Genomic DNA, 21,082 nt, shown 5'->3' on the forward strand with positions numbered 1-21,082 from the left:
TACTATAGAAACAAAGTTATTACAAACAGAACTAGGATTTGCGTTATACGTATCCGAGAAAAAACTTGTGTATTAAAATATACTTTAATCGAATTAGTTATTACAACAAAACTAGGATTTGCGTTATACGTATCCGAGAAAAAAACTTGTATTTTAAAATATACTTTAATCGAATTAGTGGAACTTTTTTTTTCCTTAAAGGTAGTAAATGGACCCAGGACAGGCTTGCAGCCAGCAGCCTAAATACTTTCTATTTATTATTTCATCGATTTATTCGGTGCCGCTTATCACGGCACAACTAATTAATTATTTTATACTTATATAGACCGAATCATAAACGTTAATACTTTATTTTATTTTTATATTTCTATTTGCAATTTTTTTTATTTATGTATTGGAGCTGTTTCATTTCTGTATATTTAATTTATAAAAGGTAGTAGGCAAAAAAAAGTAGTAGGCAGATTGTGATCATTTTAAGATATATTCCAAATGATTGTCATTAAAATATATTATTGAAATAAACTTCAATGATTCTATAAATCTCTACAAAGCATTGATAAATATCTTGCAACTGATGTTATATTTATAATATTAGTCATTTGATTAGATTAATTTTTACCATCCATTCTTAAGAATATTTTGTATAAATAATAGACTTTTCATTTGTAAATCTCCATTATTTTCAGTATAGGAACAATTTTACTACGCTAAAAATTCAAAGATGAGTTTCTATAAATTTAACACAGCAACATCATCGCTGTAAAAGAAAAAAAACACAGCAACATCATCAGTGCAAACTACTACTACGTCGCTACATGTTTGATCAAATACAAAGATGTTTATAAGATTATATAAGTCAAAATCAAGCTATATTCAAATATCTTGTTTTGTAAAGTCCTGAAAATATCTTAAACATTAGTTTCAAACCACTAAATGTATCGTACTTGTTTCGGTCACTGACTAGTTAAAGACCTTTGTATTGGTGTATAGGCTAAAACGAAGTGAGGTGAGTTCTTCACTAGTAAAGCAGTAACTTGGTAAGCATGACAAGGAATGATATTACCGTTAGACTTGTCTTCGGAGAAAATCAAAATCAATTACATAAATCCAAATTTGGGAACACGACAATAGTATTTCTGTGGAACTCAAATAATCGGATTTTAAAACAGATCTTATCTTCTATTAGCGAGGCGGCTCGTAACATGTGTGTGTTTTCTGTTTAATCAAACTCCGCTCAAATAATAGAGTCAAGAAAAGTAAAAGGAAAGAGAAAAAAGAAAAGTCATTAAAAATCTCGTGCATGATTTTAATTTCATCAGTATAAACACCAACTCTTCGGGAGCACATTCACCACTACTCACTCATCAGTGTCAAACAATGGCACCATCCATCAAAGAAATCTTCTCCAAAGATAACTTCAAGAAAAATAAGAAAATTGTTTTACTTTCCGCTGCCGTAGCCTTGCTCCTCGTAGCTTCCGTCGCCGGAATAGCCGCCGGAGCTTCAAAAGCCAACGAAAACGGTAAACGAACTCTATCACCGACTTCTCACGCCGTGCTAAGATCCGCATGCAGCTCCACGCTTTACCCTGAGCTATGCATATCGGCCGTGGCCACCGCCGGGGGCGTCAAACTCACGTCGCAGAAAGACGTCATAGAGGCTTCGCTTAATCTAACAACAACCGCCGTTGAACACAATTACTTCGGCGTCAAGAAACTGATAAAGAAAACGAAAGGACTAACTCCTCGAGAGAAGACGGCGCTTCATGACTGTTTGGAGACTATTGATGAGACGCTAGATGAGCTTCACGAGGCGCTCGAAGATCTCCATATGTATCCTAACAAGAAATCTCTCCGGGAACACGCCGGTGATCTCAAAACCCTAATTAGCTCTGCCATTACCAACCAGGAGACTTGTCTCGACGGCTTCTCTCATGACGCCGCCGACAAGAAAGTCCGTAAGGCCTTGTTGAAGGGTCAGGTACGTAAAACCATCAAATCTTTACCCATTGCCGTTCTCAAGTGGAATTGCATAACAATTGAAAATAAAATAAAAATATGTGAAACGTATAAATCATTATGAAAAATGATTTATTAAAAAAATGTAAAAGTCGACAAATGCAAATGTTTTGGTTCCCTAAATTTATGGAATCTGAAATGGATCAACATAACACTACCACCACTCTGATATATTTCATAGTGGGGTTACAAATTGAGATTGATTATTACTTTTTTTTTTTTGTCACTAGAGATTGATTATTACAGATATGTATATATAGTAGTAAAATTTATAGATAGGGTAAAAAGGAAACTATCACATCACTTTGACGAATTTAGATTTGGTTTTGTATTTATTCTTCCAATGAAAATGAAATGCTGTTAGCTAGTGTTGGTCTATATGTGTGAATAGTTGCTATCAGTTATTATAGAGTATACATTTAATTACATAAACTTGCTGATAACACAATTTTTTTAAAAAAATATAGCTTTATAACGAAATGATTTTGTGTAGATGCACGTAGAGCACATGTGCAGCAACGCACTAGCAATGATCAAGAACATGACTGATACCGACATAGCCAATTTCGAGCTGAAAGCTAAACTCAGCTCAAACAACCGTAAACTCAAGGAGGAAGAGACTACGGTGGCCGTAGATATTGCCGGTGCCGGAGAATTAGGTGCTGATGGGTGGCCGACTTGGTTATCTGCGGGAGATAGGAGGCTTCTTCAAGGGTCTACGGTGAAAGCCGATGCCACCGTGGCGGCTGACGGTAGTGGTACATTCACGACTATTTCGGCTGCGGTTGCGGCGGCTCCCGAGAATAGTAATAAGAGGTATGTAATACATATAAAAGCAGGAGTTTATAGAGAGAATGTGGATGTGGCCAAGAAGAAAAAGAATATAATGTTTATGGGAGATGGTCGGACAACAACTATTATTACCGCAAGTAGAAACGTCGTCGACGGTAGCACTACCTTTCACTCCGCCACCGTTGGTAAGCAATTTTAGTTATTATTATTATTTTTTGAAATGTTTGACGTAATTTTGCACGATGTGGCCCTTCTTTGTGGTGGAGAATCTTAACTCTTTTCATGTACATTAATTACACACATGCAGAGTCTTAGTCTTAGTACTCACTACAACAGATACTCACACATGTAGCCTAGTAACGAGATGAAATTAAATTTGAATTTGAATTACTATAACTGAACAAAACGCCTTGTAACATCTTCATGTGCGAGTCTCTATCAATCATTTTTTCTTGGCTTTATTCAAATATACTTTTCCAGGTCACTTAATGTGGATTGGGTTTATCCGTTTATGGCTCATCCACTCGTGAAGAGAGCCTTTAGTTGCATTACCTTTTTTCTTTCTTTTCTTTTGTTTTTTTTTCTTGTGCCATTGTTATTGACTTTTCTCCCCGATCTTGTCCTTTATTAAATTTGTTACATCATTTCATTACAGTACATCACATTTCAAAGTCTGCATTTCATTTCTTCATCTTTTTAAACGTTATAAAATATTTTATACTAAAGCTAAAGTTATAAACCCCTTAAACTAAAGTGAGATTACAGCAAAACTATTTTACGTTATTATTCTTTCATAGCTAATGATCCACTGAGTTAATTAATGTTATCTTCTCTGGGGACCAGCTGCTGTCGGTGAGCGATTCCTAGCTCGGGACATCACTTTCCAGAACACGGCAGGTCCGTCAAAGCACCAAGCGGTGGCTCTCCGTGTCGGTTCTGACTTCTCCGCTTTCTATCAATGCGACATGTTAGCCTACCAAGACACTCTCTACGTACACTCCAACCGTCAGTTCTTTGTCAAGTGCCTCATCGCCGGAACCGTCGATTTTATTTTCGGAAACGCCGCCGTTGTTCTCCAAGACTGTGACATCCACGCTCGTCGACCAAACTCCGGCCAGAAAAACATGGTCACGGCCCAAGGACGGACAGACCCTAACCAGAACACTGGGATAGTTATCCAAAAATGTAGGATCGGTGCCACGTCGGATTTACAGTCAGTGAAAAGTAGTTTTCCAACGTATCTTGGTCGGCCGTGGAAGGAGTACTCACAGACGGTGATAATGCAGTCGGCTATCTCCGACGTGATCCGACCCGAAGGGTGGTCCGAGTGGACTGGGACATTCGCGTTGAACACTTTGACTTATAGAGAGTATGCGAACACAGGAACAGGGGCTGGAACTGCAAATAGAGTGACGTGGAAGGGTTTTAAGGTTATTACTGCTGCTGCTGAAGCTCAGCCATATACGGCTGGTCAGTTTATTGGTGGTGGTGGCTGGTTATCCTCGACCGGTTTTCCTTTTTCGCTCGGTCTTTGAAACATTATGGGTTGTGTTTCTAGACATTGTTGGTTGAATAATCATTGATTTTATAAATAAATCAAAATATGTATCCTTGGCGTTGTGTATTTTTCATTTTTATAGATCGTAGTATTGTAAACGAGATAAAACAATTGCGAATTTTGGGTCTTCAGAATATGGATTAGTAAGAAAATAAATGTTAGTATATTGACAACGATGATGACTAGTGTCGTGGTATATTACAAAACATGTATCTCTCTTAAAACGTCTAATTCACTTTTAGTTGTCAATGAAACATATTTTCTTATTTCCGACATGCTACAAAAAAAAAAGAATATAAAACAATCTTGCTATAATGCCTTCAGTATGACGGGCCGGGGTTCGGGAATATATATATATATATATATACCTGATAGACTGGGCCTCATTTTTATTTTTTTTTAAATTGAATTGAATGTAAAACTAATTCAAGATCCAAAACATATTTTTGTACAGCATCTTTTGCTTTCAGCTTAACTTGGCTTTTGCAAAAAGGATAATCAATTTATTCTAACCAAAATCAGAAAATGTTGAATTACAAAGCAGAGTATTCATATATGCTTCGAACCAGGTCTGCATTCCATCGTTGAACTTTCAGTCCCCCATGGTTCTAACAGAAACGAGATGGTTTCGTTTCGGACTTGTTTATCAATATGTGGAACGGCCTTTTTAATTTTAAGATGAACATTAAATTTTTAACCTTGTTTTTTTTTTGGACAACTAACCTTGTTATTAAGCTTAAATAAAAAAAAATGTTACTCCAAAGCCCATTCATGGAACTTTCACTCCTAGTAGTAGGTTTCCACTTTCGTACTTCTATATCATCGTATCAAAATTTTGTTATTACGCACTTTTTTTTGAAACTTTTTGTTATCACATACTTGCTGCTCATATAAAATATGAAGATCGTACGCTTTTGATAAGTTAGGCCACCACTCTGCGATGATATAAGTGGAAGACGATCTAGAAAAATGATATACAAAAATAACTTTGGTGACGACGTATATAATCTCCCAACCTCCTGAATCAGAGACCACAAGTATTAGTTATAATTTTTGTATTTAAATTTTATAAACTAAGTTTTGTGTTTCAAAAAAAAAAAATTTATAAACTAAGTACCGAATAATCAATTAGCATTAATATTATCTAGTAGCTGCCAATACTATAATGTTAGTTTTGGTTTGAGCGAAATGATTGTGGAAGCAATTTTTTTTTTCTTGTATTGTTAATAGCCATTCTGGAAGTTGTTCTCCAACGTTTTGTGACCTTGACGACCTACCTTGATAAGTTGATAAGATGATTAATACCACCATTTATAGTTTTAATATATATTTTCTTGTTCAGAATGTCCAAAGTTGTTGATGACTCAGAAACTAGTGAACATTTGTGGTTTTTTTTAAGAAAACAATAAAAAGATTAGTACTATAACCTTATTTAATTTGTTATATATTCTCTAGATAATACCCATGGGCCATGGGATAATACTACTCTAGAAAACACCTTACTGACGTTGGAAAGAGACAACCTTTTCCGGGCAACTGTGCGACGATGTCTCCATGTTTAGCTAACATTTCGTCTAATCATATCATTAACTTTTCACCAATTATTGACATTTTTGAAATAAAACAAAAATTTACATGTCACTACATGTCACTAAGATGGACACGTGTCACGATTTAGTTAAGTTAAATAAATATTAAGAAGATGAATTCGTCACTGGGCGGCAGATAAACCATAAGTTACACTATTAAGTAGTCATCTCATGATCATATACGTGAAAGCATTCTATCACACTATGTAAACCACAAGTTAATATTTATTTTTCTTTGTTGAACAAAAAAAAATTATTTTTCTTTTGAACAACACCAACCAATCATACGGTATGATTCATACCTGAGTAGACGTTTTTGGACACATGCGCATAAATTCAACGATTACAGGAAAAATTTACTGGCCAGCCTTTCTCAAGTGTCAGTAGATGTAAGAAGAAATACGAACCATTAATAGAGAAAAGAAGCTTAATTTTACAATAATGTTTAAGGTCATCTCCAACCCAACTCCAAAACACTATTTTAGTGTGATTTTGACACTAAAACCTTCTCCAACCCAACACTAAAAATTACACTATTTTAGTGCAACACTATAATTTCACACCAAATTTGGTGTGACACTATTCACCACACTAAAACACTATTCACTCCACTAAAACACTATTCACTTAATTTATTAATAAAGTAGACAATTAAATAAATGACAAATAAAAATATAAATACATATAATATTATAAAATAGCTTTTAGTGTGAAATTTGGTGTTATGGTTGGAGAAGAACTTTTTTTTAGTGCTGAAATTACACTAAAATAGTGTGGTTTTGACACTATAATAGTGTTATGGGTTGGAGATGCTCAAGGAACAATTTTACAAGTTAGTAATAATAATATGAGAGTTGACACCACGATAAAGACAATATGAACTTGTTAATAAGATGACCACTCTTATCGGCTATTATAATATGTGCATCTTGTGTCTAAACTATAGAAATCTTTTAAAATAATTAAACGAAGATTCAACCAATCATAGGAATTTATAAGTTTGGGTTTCCCATTATCTTTTGTTAAGTAACATGTGTCCCAAAAAGAAGAGAGATCAAAGTTTCATCTGAAAATTAAAACAAAAAACACAGAGGCTATGGCATATTCAATTAAACTCTGTCTTCCTCTTCAAACACCATGTTCTGCTCCAAAGACAGTAAGATCAAAGACTTTGATGCTTCAACAGAGTCAGGTTCAAGTTAAAGTCAAGCAAGTAACAGTTTCACAGCCTCAACCGATAAGATACTCCACCAAGAAGAACACTGTACGATCATTTCTTCTTTTTGTCTAGAAATTAGTCTTTGATTTTCTTGAGAATTTCGACACAACCCATTTGGGAAAATCTGATTTTTGAAAATGTTTTTTTTTTCCTTTCAAAATAGGTGTTCGAAGATCCAATCCAAGGGATCATATGTTACACAGATGATAATGGAGAAGTTATATGTGAAGGGTACGATGAAGGTCCTCGTTGTCCACCAGACAGCTCAATGGTAGCTTCTCACTCAAGGTATAGTAAACTTCCTAATTGTAAATTAAAAATATAACCAGATCAACTTGTTTCAATGCCTTAACTATTGAATTTGGTATATAAAAAAACAGAGAGGTGGAGATTCTTGATCTTCTGCAAAGAAGTTATCAGGAACTGAGAGTTACATACAAGGGTGATGGTCAAAGACATGAAATTGCTTCACGACAAGAGTTAGCAATGATCAAATGGAGCAACTATGACTTTCTCTAAATTATCTCTCAGATATCAAAATCTGTTCAATTCACAAAGGCCTCTTGAATAAAATAAAGTACAAAAAAGGTTGTGAAAGAAGCAGATATTTGCTTCTTTCTTGTTCTATTTTGTAAGAACACAAACATGAATACATGCATGTGTCCAGATTCTGATTTCATTGTTCTTGAATGTTAAGACGGAAGCAACAACAAAAACAAATGTGAGAGCATCAAACATACAAGAAACGAATCTCATATACACAAGAAAAATATGAAAAAAAATTGTACAGACGAGATAAAAATTGAAATAATCTCACATCTTTCTGATGAAATTATTGACAATTTCCTAAAACTCTATTTGAATGACTCAATGCAAAAAATGATATCGGAGAGAAACCATATTTTCCAAGAGAAAAGAATAAATGAATCATAACCGAAGAATAATGTTCCCAAAATGCACAAAACCAATTTCTATACATGGACAAGAAAAAACTGGACATTATAAGGATTTGTATATCACTCTACTTGCTTACCGGCTTGAGAGGTTTCTTTTGGTTGATCAGACATGGAGTTACAAGTAATGACATTAGGCGGTGACCATTGATCAGGAGCCAAGAGAAAATTCATCGCCTTCCTATATAAATATTAGCTTGTATTGCTTTGGAGATATTATAGTTGGTGCTTCATTCTTTAAACCTCCTAAAATTCCTGTAAATTTCATCAAGACTCTAGATGTTTGTCCCCATGTGTAATGCGACTCAAGAAGTCGAAAATTCCGATAAATCTTTATCGTTCGTTATTTTCTTCATCCTCGCGTTTATTAGCAACGAGTAATCCATCACATCACCCAACTGCAAACACAAACAAGATCCTTAAGTTTATGCACTTAAAGGAAGAATAGACAATAACTTTAAGTACGTTTATTTTCTTAAAATGTAAATTTATTATTCATAACGAAAATTTTCCTACATTGTACTCTAGGTCTCGGACAACTTGGACGAAATCACTAACATAGTTTTTTTTCAAATATGTGACAGTACTCATCAATAAGTGAAATGTGAAAGGTTTCTTAGTTTTGTTTATAACCAAAAGGCGTTTGACTACAACAATTCAATTCAACTGCCTAAGATTTCATGTTCCAATGCTTAATTAAATACTTACTAGTAATAACTATTTATCCTATGCAATTAAGCAGAAAAGACCCTTCGAATACAACATCCAACGCCATTATTTAACGTGCACGAGCCCAGCCATAATTTCAAAACAAAAGAGAAAAAAAAAACATACTAAACGATAAGATGAATGATGGATCGTCCTCATCATCATCAAACACAAAGATGGACCTGGTGGATGTATTAGTAGATGAATCCTACTTCTCTGCTTTATTCGATTACGATGAAGTCTTCCCTATCTCCGACGTCAACTACGCCACAGAGCTTCATCTCCAAGAAGCTCTCTTCTCTTCTTTGATCGCTTCAACGGCTAAGATCAATAAGATACCCCAAATCCAAAGGAGCGTCACTACGCTGATCAAGCAAGAGCCGGTGATAAAAATCGAAAGCGAACCCTTGGAACCATCCATAAGGTTATGTATGATTTGCATGGACGAAAAGCCTTCCTCCGACATGTTCCGAGGATCAGTCACATGCACTCATGCATACTGCACTCAGTGCACCATCCGCTACGTGGCGTCCAAGATCAAAGAAAACTCAGCGAGGATCAAATGCCCTGACGTGGAGTGCACGCGTTCGATAGAGCCGTACATGTGTAGAGATCTGATCCCAAAGGACGTGTTCGAGCGTTGGGAGAAGATCTTGTGCGAGTCGTTGATTTCTTCATGGGACAAGCTGTACTGCCCGTTCAAAGACTGTTCATCTGTGATGATTCTTGACGATGTTAATAATGCTAATGTGGCGCAGACCGAGTGTCCATCTTGCCACAGAATGTTCTGTGCTCAGTGTAAGGTGGCGTGGCACGTTGGAGTTGGCTGTGAGGAGTTTCAAAGGTATGGGAACACTAAGAAGAAGAGTAGTGATGAAGAAGATGCTCTGTTGGTTCAAATGGCCAAGAATAAGCAGTGGAGGAGGTGCCCTAGTTGCAAGTTTTACGTTGAGAAAGCGGATGGATGTATGCATATAACGTGCAGGTATAAGTGTTTTATTTTGTTTTGCTAACTATATAAGTGTTTTATTATTGAGTAAATTAGCTCAATATCCAAAAAGAAGTGAGATACCATAGAGTTGAGGGAAAATGGTGATGATGGGGGGAAAAAAATTGGGGGGAAATAGGGTATAGAGTGCAAATAGGGTATATGTTGTGGGTAGGGAATACAAATTCTCTTTATTATTTGTACAAATCATTTGTTCTAGGACATGTTTTTTATGTATTTATTTTATTTTATTTTATTTTGTACCATGTTTCAGGTGTGGATTTCAGTTCTGTTATGGTTGTGGATCAGTGTGGGTTTCTACTCACGCATGCCAAGTTCGTACCTAGAGGCCAATCGATGAATAATTGATGTGTGTTTTCTTTTGTTATTTTCCTATCAAAAATAATTATAATTCATCATACTTTCTAAGTTAATCAACGTTATATAGCTTCTCTGCGTAAGAAACTGGGGCCTAAATGTCGATTTTTTCGAATGTATTTAAAAGCATGTTAAACCCATTAACATGGATTTACAGTCGTAAAATGTAACTGAATTATATTTCCCTTTTTTGGTTTAAAAAAATAATAATTTCCCTCTCCCTAAGAAAATAACAATGAGTTTTCAAAGGGTTATAGAGTAGGGTTGAACGTTGATTCGACTTTTATTTAAAACTAAAAGCTGAAGTGTAAAAAGAAACAAACAAAAGAAAAGAGGTCTACTCGTCCCGCTTTAGAGTATCTCCAATGTAAAACTCCATTTAAGTGAAAATGGAATAAAATTGTTCCAACCCTATTCCTTTTCTCACTCCATAATGGGGTGATGAACAAATAAAAAAGAGATTACTCAATTTATGGAATAAATTTCATTATGGAGTGAGATATGAAGTTGGGTTGAAGCATTCTTTATTTCATATTCACTTTTACTCTATTTTAGAGGAAAAAATAGAATAGGGATGGAGATGCCCTTAAAAACTTCCACTCATTACTAGACTTTCATTTGTCACTAATTGCATGACTTTTTTTTTTTTTTTGACAAATCTAATTGCATGACTTTAAGGCTTTAATTAACATTAGTCCCATTTTCTTGTCTACGAGGTGTCTAATTGATGTGGATAATAATTTCAGTAATTCGTCTGAGTAATTTATAAAGTGAATACATTGATCCTACTTATTGTACGTTTCACCGACCAACACAATTGAATGGGTAAATTATTTCTTAAATTTGTTTTTCGTTTTATTATAGATTATGTTCAAGATGGTATGTTCAAGGTGAAAAAGGAAAGAAAAATAACAGAAACGAACAAAAACACGTGAACACTGCTTTCGGCTTCTGTGTTATGAAAATGCTTTTAAAAAGTGTTTGTGATAATATACTGTATTTAGGGAACTTAACAATGGCGTTATTCTCAAACAATAAATATCCACCTACTCAGGTGGATTTCCATGAAAACATGGGCACATCGTAACTCGTATTTACTATGCTTCAAAAAATTCAAAATATGGTGTTGCAAACCATAAATTGTGTTTTTTTGGAATGAATGTTAAATGTAAACCAAAAATCTTACCAACAAGTATAGTCACTACTCCCTTTGCATTTATTAAGTCGTTCCTAGCATATGATACATGTTTTCTTCTAAAATCATTGTAACCTTAGTGACTTAGTGTAGTGTGTTCAATACATTTAACATGTATCTAGATTTCTAGTCAGCCTTTGGCAAAAAAAAAGGCACATCATAATGCCTGATACTTGTTTTGATTAATCAAGTGAAAGCAACTACCCTGAGATTCAATACGAGCGACTCAAACAAGTGTCGTACAGGAATGAGACCCACATGGCATTTACCACATCACATGACGTGAACAAATCAGCTTTGTGTTTATAAGCTTTGAAGTTCGTAATTATTCAAACTTTAGTTACAAAGATGGAATCATAATATCATTAAAAACTTCTAAGACTCTAATAATTGAGACAAATATCCCATTCCAATCTTCTGCAAAGATAAATTCCAAATCCCGTGAACGGAACATATGAATCTGTCACCTGAAACATAATTGCATAACTGGATATTATAAAGATTCTATGTTCATTCATAACTCTTAATTTTCTTTTACTTTTCTTCAAGTACATAGGGGCAATTGAGTAATACTGTAAACAAAGCAAAAAAGACAGTGCCTCCAGCTCACAGACACTAGCTAGCCACAGTCTCACAACTTCTACTGCTTGCTCTTTGTTCACACTTGCACTAGGTTTTTCCTCTCTTTCTCCGCTTCCACCCAAAAACCAAAGAGCAATGTGGTACCCTCTACCTCCTCCTTCTTCTTCCTCCTCCACTCACTAAACCAAATCTTGAATCAACAGTTAGAAATAAAAAACCCATAACTTTCTCCGTCAATGGCTTTCTTCTTCTTCCTCTTCCTCTTGACCCTCTTCTCTCTTTCCTCTTCAAACGACCTGAACTCCTTGACTTACATCGTCCACGTGGACCACGAAGCTAAACCCTCAATCTTCCCCACACACCGTCACTGGTACACCTCCTCACTCACTTCCACATCTTCCTCCATCATCCACACATACGACACCGTTTTCCACGGCTTCTCCGCTAGACTCACCGCTCAAGAAGCTACTCAGCTCCTAGACCATCCTCACGTCATCTCAGTTATCCCTGAGCAAGTCCGTCACTTGCACACCACTCGCTCCCCTGAGTTTCTCGGCCTTAGGTCCACCGACAAAGCGGGTCTCCTCGAGGAGTCCGACTTCGGGTCGGATCTTGTCATCGGAGTCATCGACACTGGTATTTGGCCCGAGAGGCCCAGCTTCGACGACCGAGGCCTCGGCCCAGTCCCCACCAAATGGAAAGGCCAATGCGCCCCCTCACAAGACTTCCCGGCGACGGCGTGTAACCGGAAACTCGTCGGAGCAAAGTTCTTCTGCGGCGGGTACGAAGCAACCAACGGGAAGATGAACGAAACGACGGAGTTTCGCTCCCCCCGCGACTCCGACGGTCACGGGACCCACACCGCCTCCATCTCCGCCGGGCGTTACGTTTTTCCGGCGTCGACTCTCGGCTACGCTCGCGGCGTCGCTTCCGGGATGGCTCCCAAAGCCAGACTCGCCGCGTACAAAGTCTGCTGGAACTCCGGCTGCTACGACTCCGACATCTTAGCCGCGTTCGACGCAGCCGTCGCCGACGGCGTCGACGTCGTCTCCCTCTCCGTCGGCGGCGTCGTGGTTCCTTACTACCTCGACGCCATCGCCATCGGAGCCTTCGGAGCAGTCGACAGAGGGATATTCGTCTCCGCCTCCGCCGGAAACGGCGGTCCCGGCGCTTTAACGGTGACGAACGTCGCGCCGTGGATGACGACGGTCGGCGCCGGAACCATCGACCGCGACTTTCCGGCGAACGTGAGGCTCGGGAACGGTAAAACGATTCCCGGCGTTAGCGTTTACGGTGGACCGGATCTGGATCCGGATAAAATGTACCCGCTTGTCTACGGTGGTAGCTTGCTCGGCGGCGACGGTTACTCTTCGTCTCTGTGTATAGAAGGCTCGTTGGATCCGAGTTTGGTGAAAGGTAAGATAGTTCTCTGCGACAGAGGTATAAACTCCAGAGCCACCAAAGGGGAGATCGTGAGGAAAAACGGTGGCGTGGGGATGATTATAGCGAACGGTGTGTTCGACGGCGAAGGTCTAGTCGCTGACTGCCACGTGTTACCTGCCACATCGGTTGGTGGTTCGGGAGGCGATGAGATCAGGAGGTACATCTCTGAGACTGCGAAGTCTCGTTCGTCGAAACAGCCAACGGCTACGATCGTTTTCAAAGGGACCCGGCTTGGGATCCGACCCGCGCCCGTTGTTGCGTCTTTCTCCGCGCGCGGGCCTAATCCCGAGACGCCGGAGATTATTAAACCGGATGTTATCGCACCCGGTTTGAACATTCTCGCTGCTTGGCCTGACAAGATCGGTCCATCGGGGGTTCCTACCGATAACCGGAGGACGGAGTTTAACATTTTATCAGGTACTTCGATGGCGTGCCCGCACGTGTCGGGTCTTGCGGCTTTGCTCAAGGCGGCTCATCCTGATTGGAGCCCGGCTGCGATAAGGTCTGCGTTGATGACTACGGCTTACACGGTGGATAACCGAGATGAGCGAATGCTGGATGAGTCAACGGGGAACGCGTCTGCGGTTATGGATTACGGGTCGGGTCATGTTCACCCGACCAAAGCTATGGATCCAGGATTAGTCTACGATATAACATCTTACGATTACATCAACTTCTTGTGTAACTCCAACTACACAGGAACCAACATTGTGACTATAACGCGGCGTAAAGCTGACTGCGATGGTGCTAGACGCGCGGGACACGTTGGGAATTTGAACTATCCGTCGTTCTCCGTCGTGTTTCAGCAGTATGGTGAGAGTAAATTGTCGACACATTTCATTAGGACAGTGACAAATGTCGGAGATTCAGACTCGGTTTATGAGGTTAAGATTAGGCCACCGAGAGGGACGACGGTGACGGTTGAGCCGAAGAAATTATCGTTCAGACGGGTGGGGCAGAAACTGAGTTTTGTGGTTAGGGTGAAGACGACGGAGGTTAAACTGTCACCTGGAGCGACAAGTGTTGAGACTGGTCATATAGTTTGGTCGGATGGGAAACGAAATGTGACAAGTCCCTTGGTGGTTACTCTTCAACAACCTTTGTGAAGGGGTTTTAGGGTTTTGAGACAGGAAAAACTCTGGTCTCTTTGTTTTTATAAAATGTATAAGGAAGAGATCATAAGCTGTTGTTGTTGTCCTATCTAATGTCTATGATCTTTGTTGGCTGTTCCTGTAATGTAAAATGTATCTTTTGCTGTTTTAGATGCATAATCTTAGAATCCAATAAGCCGTAGAGAAAATGTATATTTGGTGATGTGGGCTTCTAATGATGTTTGTAAAGCTTCAAGTTTTAAGCCCATATTATCACTTCTGCTTCAAGATAGTACTTGTTTTCTACTAAAGTGAAATATCATGATTTCATTATTCGTTTTACTACTTGGGTTGCTGATGAGGTTCTTTTGTATGGTCCATATAAAATTGAACAAAAATCAGTACGATTCTTCTGTCCTTACGATTCTTTTGTCCTTTTGTCGTTTCACTTGAATTCAAAGATGATGGTTCGAGTCGAATAAGAAACAAAACAAAGTAGAATGATGATTTGATTATAGTCTAATTTAGAAGATACGTGTAGTGAGGTGTGTTGGTGTATCTAACTTACTGCTAGTAGTGGCAGACACCAAGATTATGCCTTAAACAAAGACTTTGATTTGAGTTTGAAATATTCGATTTGGAGCTTTTAGATTTTACAGCCATCGAAGATAATTCGGATTACAAATCAAACGATTTAAATTGTTATCACTTTTTGAGTATTTAATTCTTTTACATTCTACAAATTTTAATGATTTGTTATTACTTATTTGAGTTCGTACAGTTCATATTTAATAGTGAAACAAAAATAATTGCATGAGTACGGGTAGCTTTCAGAAGTTACATCATCTTCTGTTTCTTGAGATCAGCTATTTTAAGAGCTTTGTATCAATCCAACCAGAAGAAAATGGTCCTACCTCCTTTTGCATCTTTGTCTTTGCATTTTTTTTTCTTCTTGTTACAGCTTTATCTTGTACATTCATTGTATACGTATATATTAATATTATCCCCTTCAATTCTCCCAACAATAATTTTGAGAAAAAATAATATGAAAAATAAATTTACTTTTAAGAGAGTAAAATTCAGATATAGTGTCAACTATGGGACTTGATTGGCAACTAAATAATATTTGTGTGATTTAAATTCTTTATTATTAGAACTATGGGACTTCATTGACAACTAAACAATGTTTGTGTGATTAAAATTCTTTATTATTAGAACCAAATTACTTTTTCCATAACCTGAATAATCCGAATGCTCTTCCTAATGAAAATGGGCGTCACGTGTCTGGTAGGTGGGACCGGACAGCACAAAGCCTTGTCGTAATAAGTCCACTTGCCCAACTTGCTGTCTTTATTTTATATATTTCGACTCTCGATAATCTTGTAACACAAACACACGTGTAACCAAGCGCACAAATAGATGATCTCTTTTTTTTTTTTGTATTTCCGAATTTGCGACTCAAGGAAAGCAGGAATGTCATCAGGCTCATACTTTTTTTTTTTTTCTCTGAAAATTTATTAATGGGTCAATGTCCAAATGAACAGAGCCCAACATAGTACAAACATACGGTCCAAACAAAAGGTAAACTTAACACCATTAAAGGCCCGTCAGGCCCATATAACCAAACCGTTGAGGAAGAGAGTGACACGTCGTCCACCACGCGTACGTTCGCCTGGCGATGCATGTACACGCGTCAAGAGATGGCCACTTTCGTCCACCGGTAGCAAAGAGGAGGCGAGAAGGAGCTCCGCCGACGGCGGAGAAAAAACCCTAAACGACCACCGGATCTACGGTTTCGCAAAGAACACAATCGACATCAATCAATCTCACAACCTTCGTCTTTCAGAAGGATGAAGGAAAGAGTCAATCGGACGGATGAGACACACAAACCATAGATCGAACATAGTCGGGAAGATCCCGATAGTAAGCCGCCGTCAACACGAAGTAAGGTAAGACGCAGAGTCAAAAACCGACCGTCCATTACCGGAGAAGAAGGTATGGACGCCGGAAACAAAACCGACCGACCACCGAAAAACAAGTGCGACGCCGGAATTGTAACCGGTCGGATGACACCGAAATCAGAAGAGATCGATACATCAAAACCAAAATTCATCTCTTTCTTTGTGAAAGATGAAAGAATTGAGAACAAAGAAAGAGAGAAAACCTTCATCAGGCTCCTACCTATTCTTGCAAATAAAAAGAAAATATCATGCTAGAGAGAGATGGTATTCCTTTATTTTATTATCAAGATAAAGTATGAGATCCCAAAAAATCTCGTCAACTCTAAACACGTAGGATTGGTTTATCACTTACTTGAGAGTTAGAAGTATACATCTATGCAAAAGTAACGTGTATATGTATACCTCTTACGTGGAAAATGTCATGTTGTCAATGCCTACTGGTTGGACTGTAATAAGTGTTTTTAATTTTAATTCTACCTACAATTATATAAATTATCAATTATTGCTTTATTTATTTTTTAGAACTAAAACAAAAAAAATATTGATGTTATTGATATTTCTTTTAATTTTTTTTCTACGGTTACATAAAAAAATTCATAGTAAAATTTTACACCTATAACTTAATCAGTCGTCCTTCTATTATAGTAATTTTAATTATTTATCTATATAACACATGCTGTTTTCTTTTTGAAAGAGGTCATTATATAACATATGCTGTTCCATATTACTTTTAATACATTTTAACTCATTTAACACCTAAAGATATGAATGATCGACATTTTAGGGCATATGTATGTAGTTTAAATTTTAGTGTTTTATAATGGGTGAATCTTAATTTGCTGTGGAATCTTTGGGGTGATTCAAGATTGTGCGTTAGTGAAAGTAATGACTAATGACGAAACTTTGTTAGGGGAATGAACGATGTAGATAAAGTGAGTGTAACAAGTAAAAGATCCAAGAAAAGAAGAATGATGTTAAGGTGGGTTTGGGTATTACTAACACTGGGTTTAAGTTTTATCATAATATTGTTTGTACTCGAACTTGTTGGTTTACGTAGAAATAAATTGACGCATTCCAGACTTTCCCTCGTGTTCTCAGAGGGTTAAATGTGATACGCAAGAGCTTCTACATGGAAGTTAGCGTGATCTCGAAATGATTAAAAGAAAAAGTTGACGGTTATAAAGCATAGCTAGGACTCGTTGTTACACGAGAGGGGGTTCCAAACCCATTCAAAACGTGAAGATATGGTGTATCCACGACGATTCAATTTTTTTAAAAAACAAGTTACCACTGCCTACACCATCAAGCCCTCCCAATCATTATGGATGGTCCAGTTTCCGCTGTCTTTATGAAAAATGGGTCGGATAAAACTCTTGTCTATCTTTTTGCCGTTGCTGAAGTATGTCTAAGAGCATCTCCAAGGGCACTCTATTTTTTCCTCTATAATTTACACTAAATAGAGTAACTCTATTATAGAGTTAAATTTGCTCCAATGGTTCACTCTATAATAGAGTTACTCTATAATAGAGTGAAATATAGAGTAATCTTATTTTTTTACTCCAAATATAGAGTGAAAAAATAAGAATATTCTATATTTCACTCTATTATAGAGTAACTCTATTATAGAGTGAACCATTGGAGCAAATCCAACTCTATAATAGAGTTACTCTATTTTAGAATGAAATATAGAGAAAATTATAGAGTACCATTGGAGATGGTCTAAGACCAATTATTCACACATCTAATAAAAAGCTATTTCAACATAATATGTTTACTGTTACTTTGACTTTAATAAACTTTTCTTCTTCTCAAAGTTGTCGGTTTTAAATAAAAGTGGTACTAACATTTCCGTAAGGACGGATTTTTGATATATATAAATCGGGCTGTATATTGTGTGTTTTAATTGATTCTATTTATTATTTTCGTTTTCTTAAATAATAATACTATTATTGAATGATGCATGCACCTAACACTTTTCAATTCTGATGGCCTCCTTTTTTTACCGATGGATATTCCTTGTTGATGTCTCTTCGGTAGTTCTTGAAGATTCTAATTAAGATTAATGTTTTCCATTTTACCTTTAGCTTTACATGTACCTTTTAATATCAGTGGCCTGTTTTTTTTTTTTTCATAGTAAAGTCAGATGTTTTAGAAAGAAAGACAATGTTATAACTTATAGGCGAATGTAAACACTACTAACAAAAAATGTTTCAAGCGAGATAGTGTATAGTTAGTGTTTAGTGAAATGATCTAAACATTTTTTTTCTATACCAGCTTATAAATATATATTGATATGATCAAATATTTCGAAATATGTATTTTTAATATATATTATATTAAACTATAAAATAGAAATTTGTTTACCTTTGTAACAAATAAACTAGTTACAGTATTATTAAATTCTTAAATATTATTTTTTTGCTAGGTAATATGTAAAATCTACATAATTCACAAAATCTATATTTTTTTTCTGAAAGATCCAATCTCAATTATCACTTACTATGTATTCTTTAACTTATCATCATAATAATTAAGGAGATTACTTTTTAACCTTGACCACAAAGACCACATAAGACAAATAAATCATGGTTAGATAATCAAACAATTCAAAGGAGATCAATTAATACTAGTTCTTAACTGATCAATTAACTCCCAGATTTATTTTTAAACTTAAACTCCAACTAATTAGCTCAATAGATTTTCTTACACAAATATCTTATGGTTTTTCAAATGAAAATATAAATTACATACCTTTTTTGTTTGCTAACTATAAATTACATACTTCCAATTGTATTCATGATTATCATCCATTTATAATGACTAGGTCCTTGTCCGCGCTACGCGCGGATAGTATTTTGTTTTTTTTTTCATATTTTTATACTATTATGTCAATTGTTTAGTTTTATAAAATGTTATGTTTTTATTGTAAATTTGGAACTAAAAATCTAGTTTTTCCTTACTGTAAAGTAAGTTAATTTTTTTGAATCTTACCACAACACATTATACATAAAGAGAATATAGTTGGTCTTTATATTCTTATTTGGTGTAATATTGAAAATTTTGATGGTTTTTTTAAATTATATATATTAGGATTGATTTTCGTGACTATATTCTATAATTGTCTAAAAAAATTGTTTGTCCTATATAGACATCCACATAAATATGGACTTCTGATAAATTTGTTCATTGAGATATTTAGTTTCACTTTTAACTTTATTCTATTTTTTGACATCCTCATGCTAGCTTGTGGGGCTAGCCAACTTGGTGCAAAAGGGTTTACAAAAGCTGATTGAGATGCGCGTGATCGGACACCTTTTGCTAGGCTATTCATACGGAATTTTAAAGCTCTAGGAATATAAGCAATAGAAAGTTCAGAAAATTCTTTAGATACAGCCTGTATTTCGTTGAGCTCCGAGTCCAACACAGGCCAATCTTTCTCCTTTTGAATAAGCATAACCAGTTGTTCACAGTCGATTGAAAGACCATCTCTCTGTGTCTAAACTTCAGTATCACTTGCATTGCCCATAGCAAACCTTCAGCTTCCGCTTACAGTGGTGATTTGGTGCGTGTATATCGGTCCTTACTCCAAACAGCATTGGAAAGTCACCATCCATTAACACAAAGCCAAGTCAAGATATGTCTCTTTCATTTATCCAGGATGTCTAGCAGGAGCGTTTCTTTGCGAAAGAACAGTTGTGTCCGTTACCTCAACTCCCATGTCAATCTCCATAATCTTGTCTACACGTTGAGTTATCCTCCAACACTATGCTTCAATTTTATTCGCTAATGGGAAAAACATAATTCCTACGACACTATTAATGATTGTTTTTTTTGTTAGACCGATACGGCAAACTTATGTTTTATTTAACAAAACTCTTATTTTAATTTTGTATTAAAGAATCAATTATATTTTATATTATCCATAATTTTAGTAAATTTACTTATTTGTCATGTTTTTATTAGGTTTTCGCTAAATCATTGATTTATTATTTATTTTTAGCTAAGTCACTAATTTATTAATTTAAAAATACCCTTAATTAATATTATATATATATATTAAAAATGAAATTTTTATTAGTAATATTAAATTTCTATTTTATATTAAAATTTAGTTAGTTATTCTTATTTGTCATATTTTATTAGGTTTTAGACTTTTAGATAGGTTATTGATTTATTATTAATTTCTAACTGATTCGCTAATGTGTTAATTAAAAGAATACCCTTAATGAATTTTATATATAATTAAAAACGAATTTTATTTTAATCATATAAAATTTATATGTTATATTAATATTAAATAAATGATTTTAAAATAATATAATAAAATTATCAAAAAATTTTAAAATAAGATAATTCTTATTTATATTTTGTAGCTATCTGAAAACAATAATTTTATTATAAAAGTTAAAAAGATACAAAAAATTATAATTAAATATTATTCAAGAAAAAAACATTTATATAAAGATATTTTCTAAATTATTTCTAAGATATGAGTGTTTTAAAAAATTTAACACGGGATGTTTAGAACACGGGATTATGCTTATGAGAGAGTGGCTCGGGAATGGGCTTCGAGATGGGTCGTCATGAGAGAAAGGTAAATGGGGGAG

At 35.9% G+C, this 21,082-nt stretch overlaps 4 protein-coding genes across 4 annotated transcripts; all 4 read left to right on the forward strand.

Annotated features, from left to right (window-relative positions):
• Positions 1–1,223: 1,223 nt before the first annotated feature.
• Positions 1,224–4,544, forward strand: LOC103870041 (pectinesterase/pectinesterase inhibitor 3). The gene is made up of 3 exons (XM_009148138.3): positions 1,224–1,980; positions 2,512–2,995; positions 3,654–4,544. Exons 1-3 carry the CDS (start codon positions 1,378–1,380, stop codon positions 4,343–4,345), a joined length of 1,779 nt encoding a protein of 592 aa, XP_009146386.2. The 5' UTR covers positions 1,224–1,377; the 3' UTR covers positions 4,346–4,544.
• A 2,342-nt stretch (positions 4,545–6,886) lies between these two features.
• On the forward strand, positions 6,887–7,855 carry LOC103870042. The gene is made up of 3 exons (XM_009148139.3): positions 6,887–7,221; positions 7,340–7,464; positions 7,557–7,855. Exons 1-3 carry the CDS (start codon positions 7,054–7,056, stop codon positions 7,693–7,695), a joined length of 432 nt encoding a protein of 143 aa, XP_009146387.1. The 5' UTR covers positions 6,887–7,053; the 3' UTR covers positions 7,696–7,855.
• Positions 7,856–8,094: 239 nt separating this feature from the next.
• Positions 8,095–10,465, forward strand: LOC103870043 (E3 ubiquitin-protein ligase RNF144A). The gene is made up of 2 exons (XM_009148140.3): positions 8,095–9,822; positions 10,100–10,465. The coding sequence occupies exons 1-2, from the start codon at positions 8,975–8,977 to the stop codon at positions 10,170–10,172; spliced, it is 921 nt and encodes a 306-aa protein (XP_009146388.1). The 5' UTR covers positions 8,095–8,974; the 3' UTR covers positions 10,173–10,465.
• A 1,517-nt stretch (positions 10,466–11,982) lies between these two features.
• On the forward strand, positions 11,983–14,780 carry LOC103870044 (subtilisin-like protease SBT1.5). The gene has a single exon (XM_009148141.3). It carries the CDS (start codon positions 12,217–12,219, stop codon positions 14,527–14,529), a length of 2,313 nt encoding a protein of 770 aa, XP_009146389.2. The 5' UTR covers positions 11,983–12,216; the 3' UTR covers positions 14,530–14,780.
• The last annotated feature ends 6,302 nt before the right edge of the window (positions 14,781–21,082 follow it).

Source organism: Brassica rapa, chromosome A05 (genome assembly GCF_000309985.2).
Source record: "Brassica rapa cultivar Chiifu-401-42 chromosome A05, CAAS_Brap_v3.01, whole genome shotgun sequence".
In the NCBI taxonomy this organism is placed as follows: domain Eukaryota; kingdom Viridiplantae; phylum Streptophyta; class Magnoliopsida; order Brassicales; family Brassicaceae; genus Brassica; species Brassica rapa.

Excerpts from the sequence above, each read along its gene's own strand:
- LOC103870041 (XM_009148138.3), top strand. The coding sequence starts at position 1,378 with ATGGCACCATCCATCAAAGAAATCTTCTCCAAAGATAACTTCAAGAAA. Across the intron at positions 1,981-2,511 it reads AGGCCTTGTTGAAGGGTCAG|ATGCACGTAGAGCACATGTG; the intron begins GTACGTAAAACC and ends GATTTTGTGTAG. Across the intron at positions 2,996-3,653 it reads CTTTCACTCCGCCACCGTTG|CTGCTGTCGGTGAGCGATTC; the intron begins GTAAGCAATTTT and ends TCTGGGGACCAG.
- LOC103870042 (XM_009148139.3), top strand. The coding sequence starts at position 7,054 with ATGGCATATTCAATTAAACTCTGTCTTCCTCTTCAAACACCATGTTCT. Across the intron at positions 7,222-7,339 it reads ACTCCACCAAGAAGAACACT|GTGTTCGAAGATCCAATCCA; the intron begins GTACGATCATTT and ends CTTTCAAAATAG. Across the intron at positions 7,465-7,556 it reads ATGGTAGCTTCTCACTCAAG|AGAGGTGGAGATTCTTGATC; the intron begins GTATAGTAAACT and ends ATAAAAAAACAG.
- LOC103870043 (XM_009148140.3), top strand. The coding sequence starts at position 8,975 with ATGAATGATGGATCGTCCTCATCATCATCAAACACAAAGATGGACCTG. Across the intron at positions 9,823-10,099 it reads TGTATGCATATAACGTGCAG|GTGTGGATTTCAGTTCTGTT; the intron begins GTATAAGTGTTT and ends ACCATGTTTCAG.
- LOC103870044 (XM_009148141.3), top strand. The coding sequence starts at position 12,217 with ATGGCTTTCTTCTTCTTCCTCTTCCTCTTGACCCTCTTCTCTCTTTCC.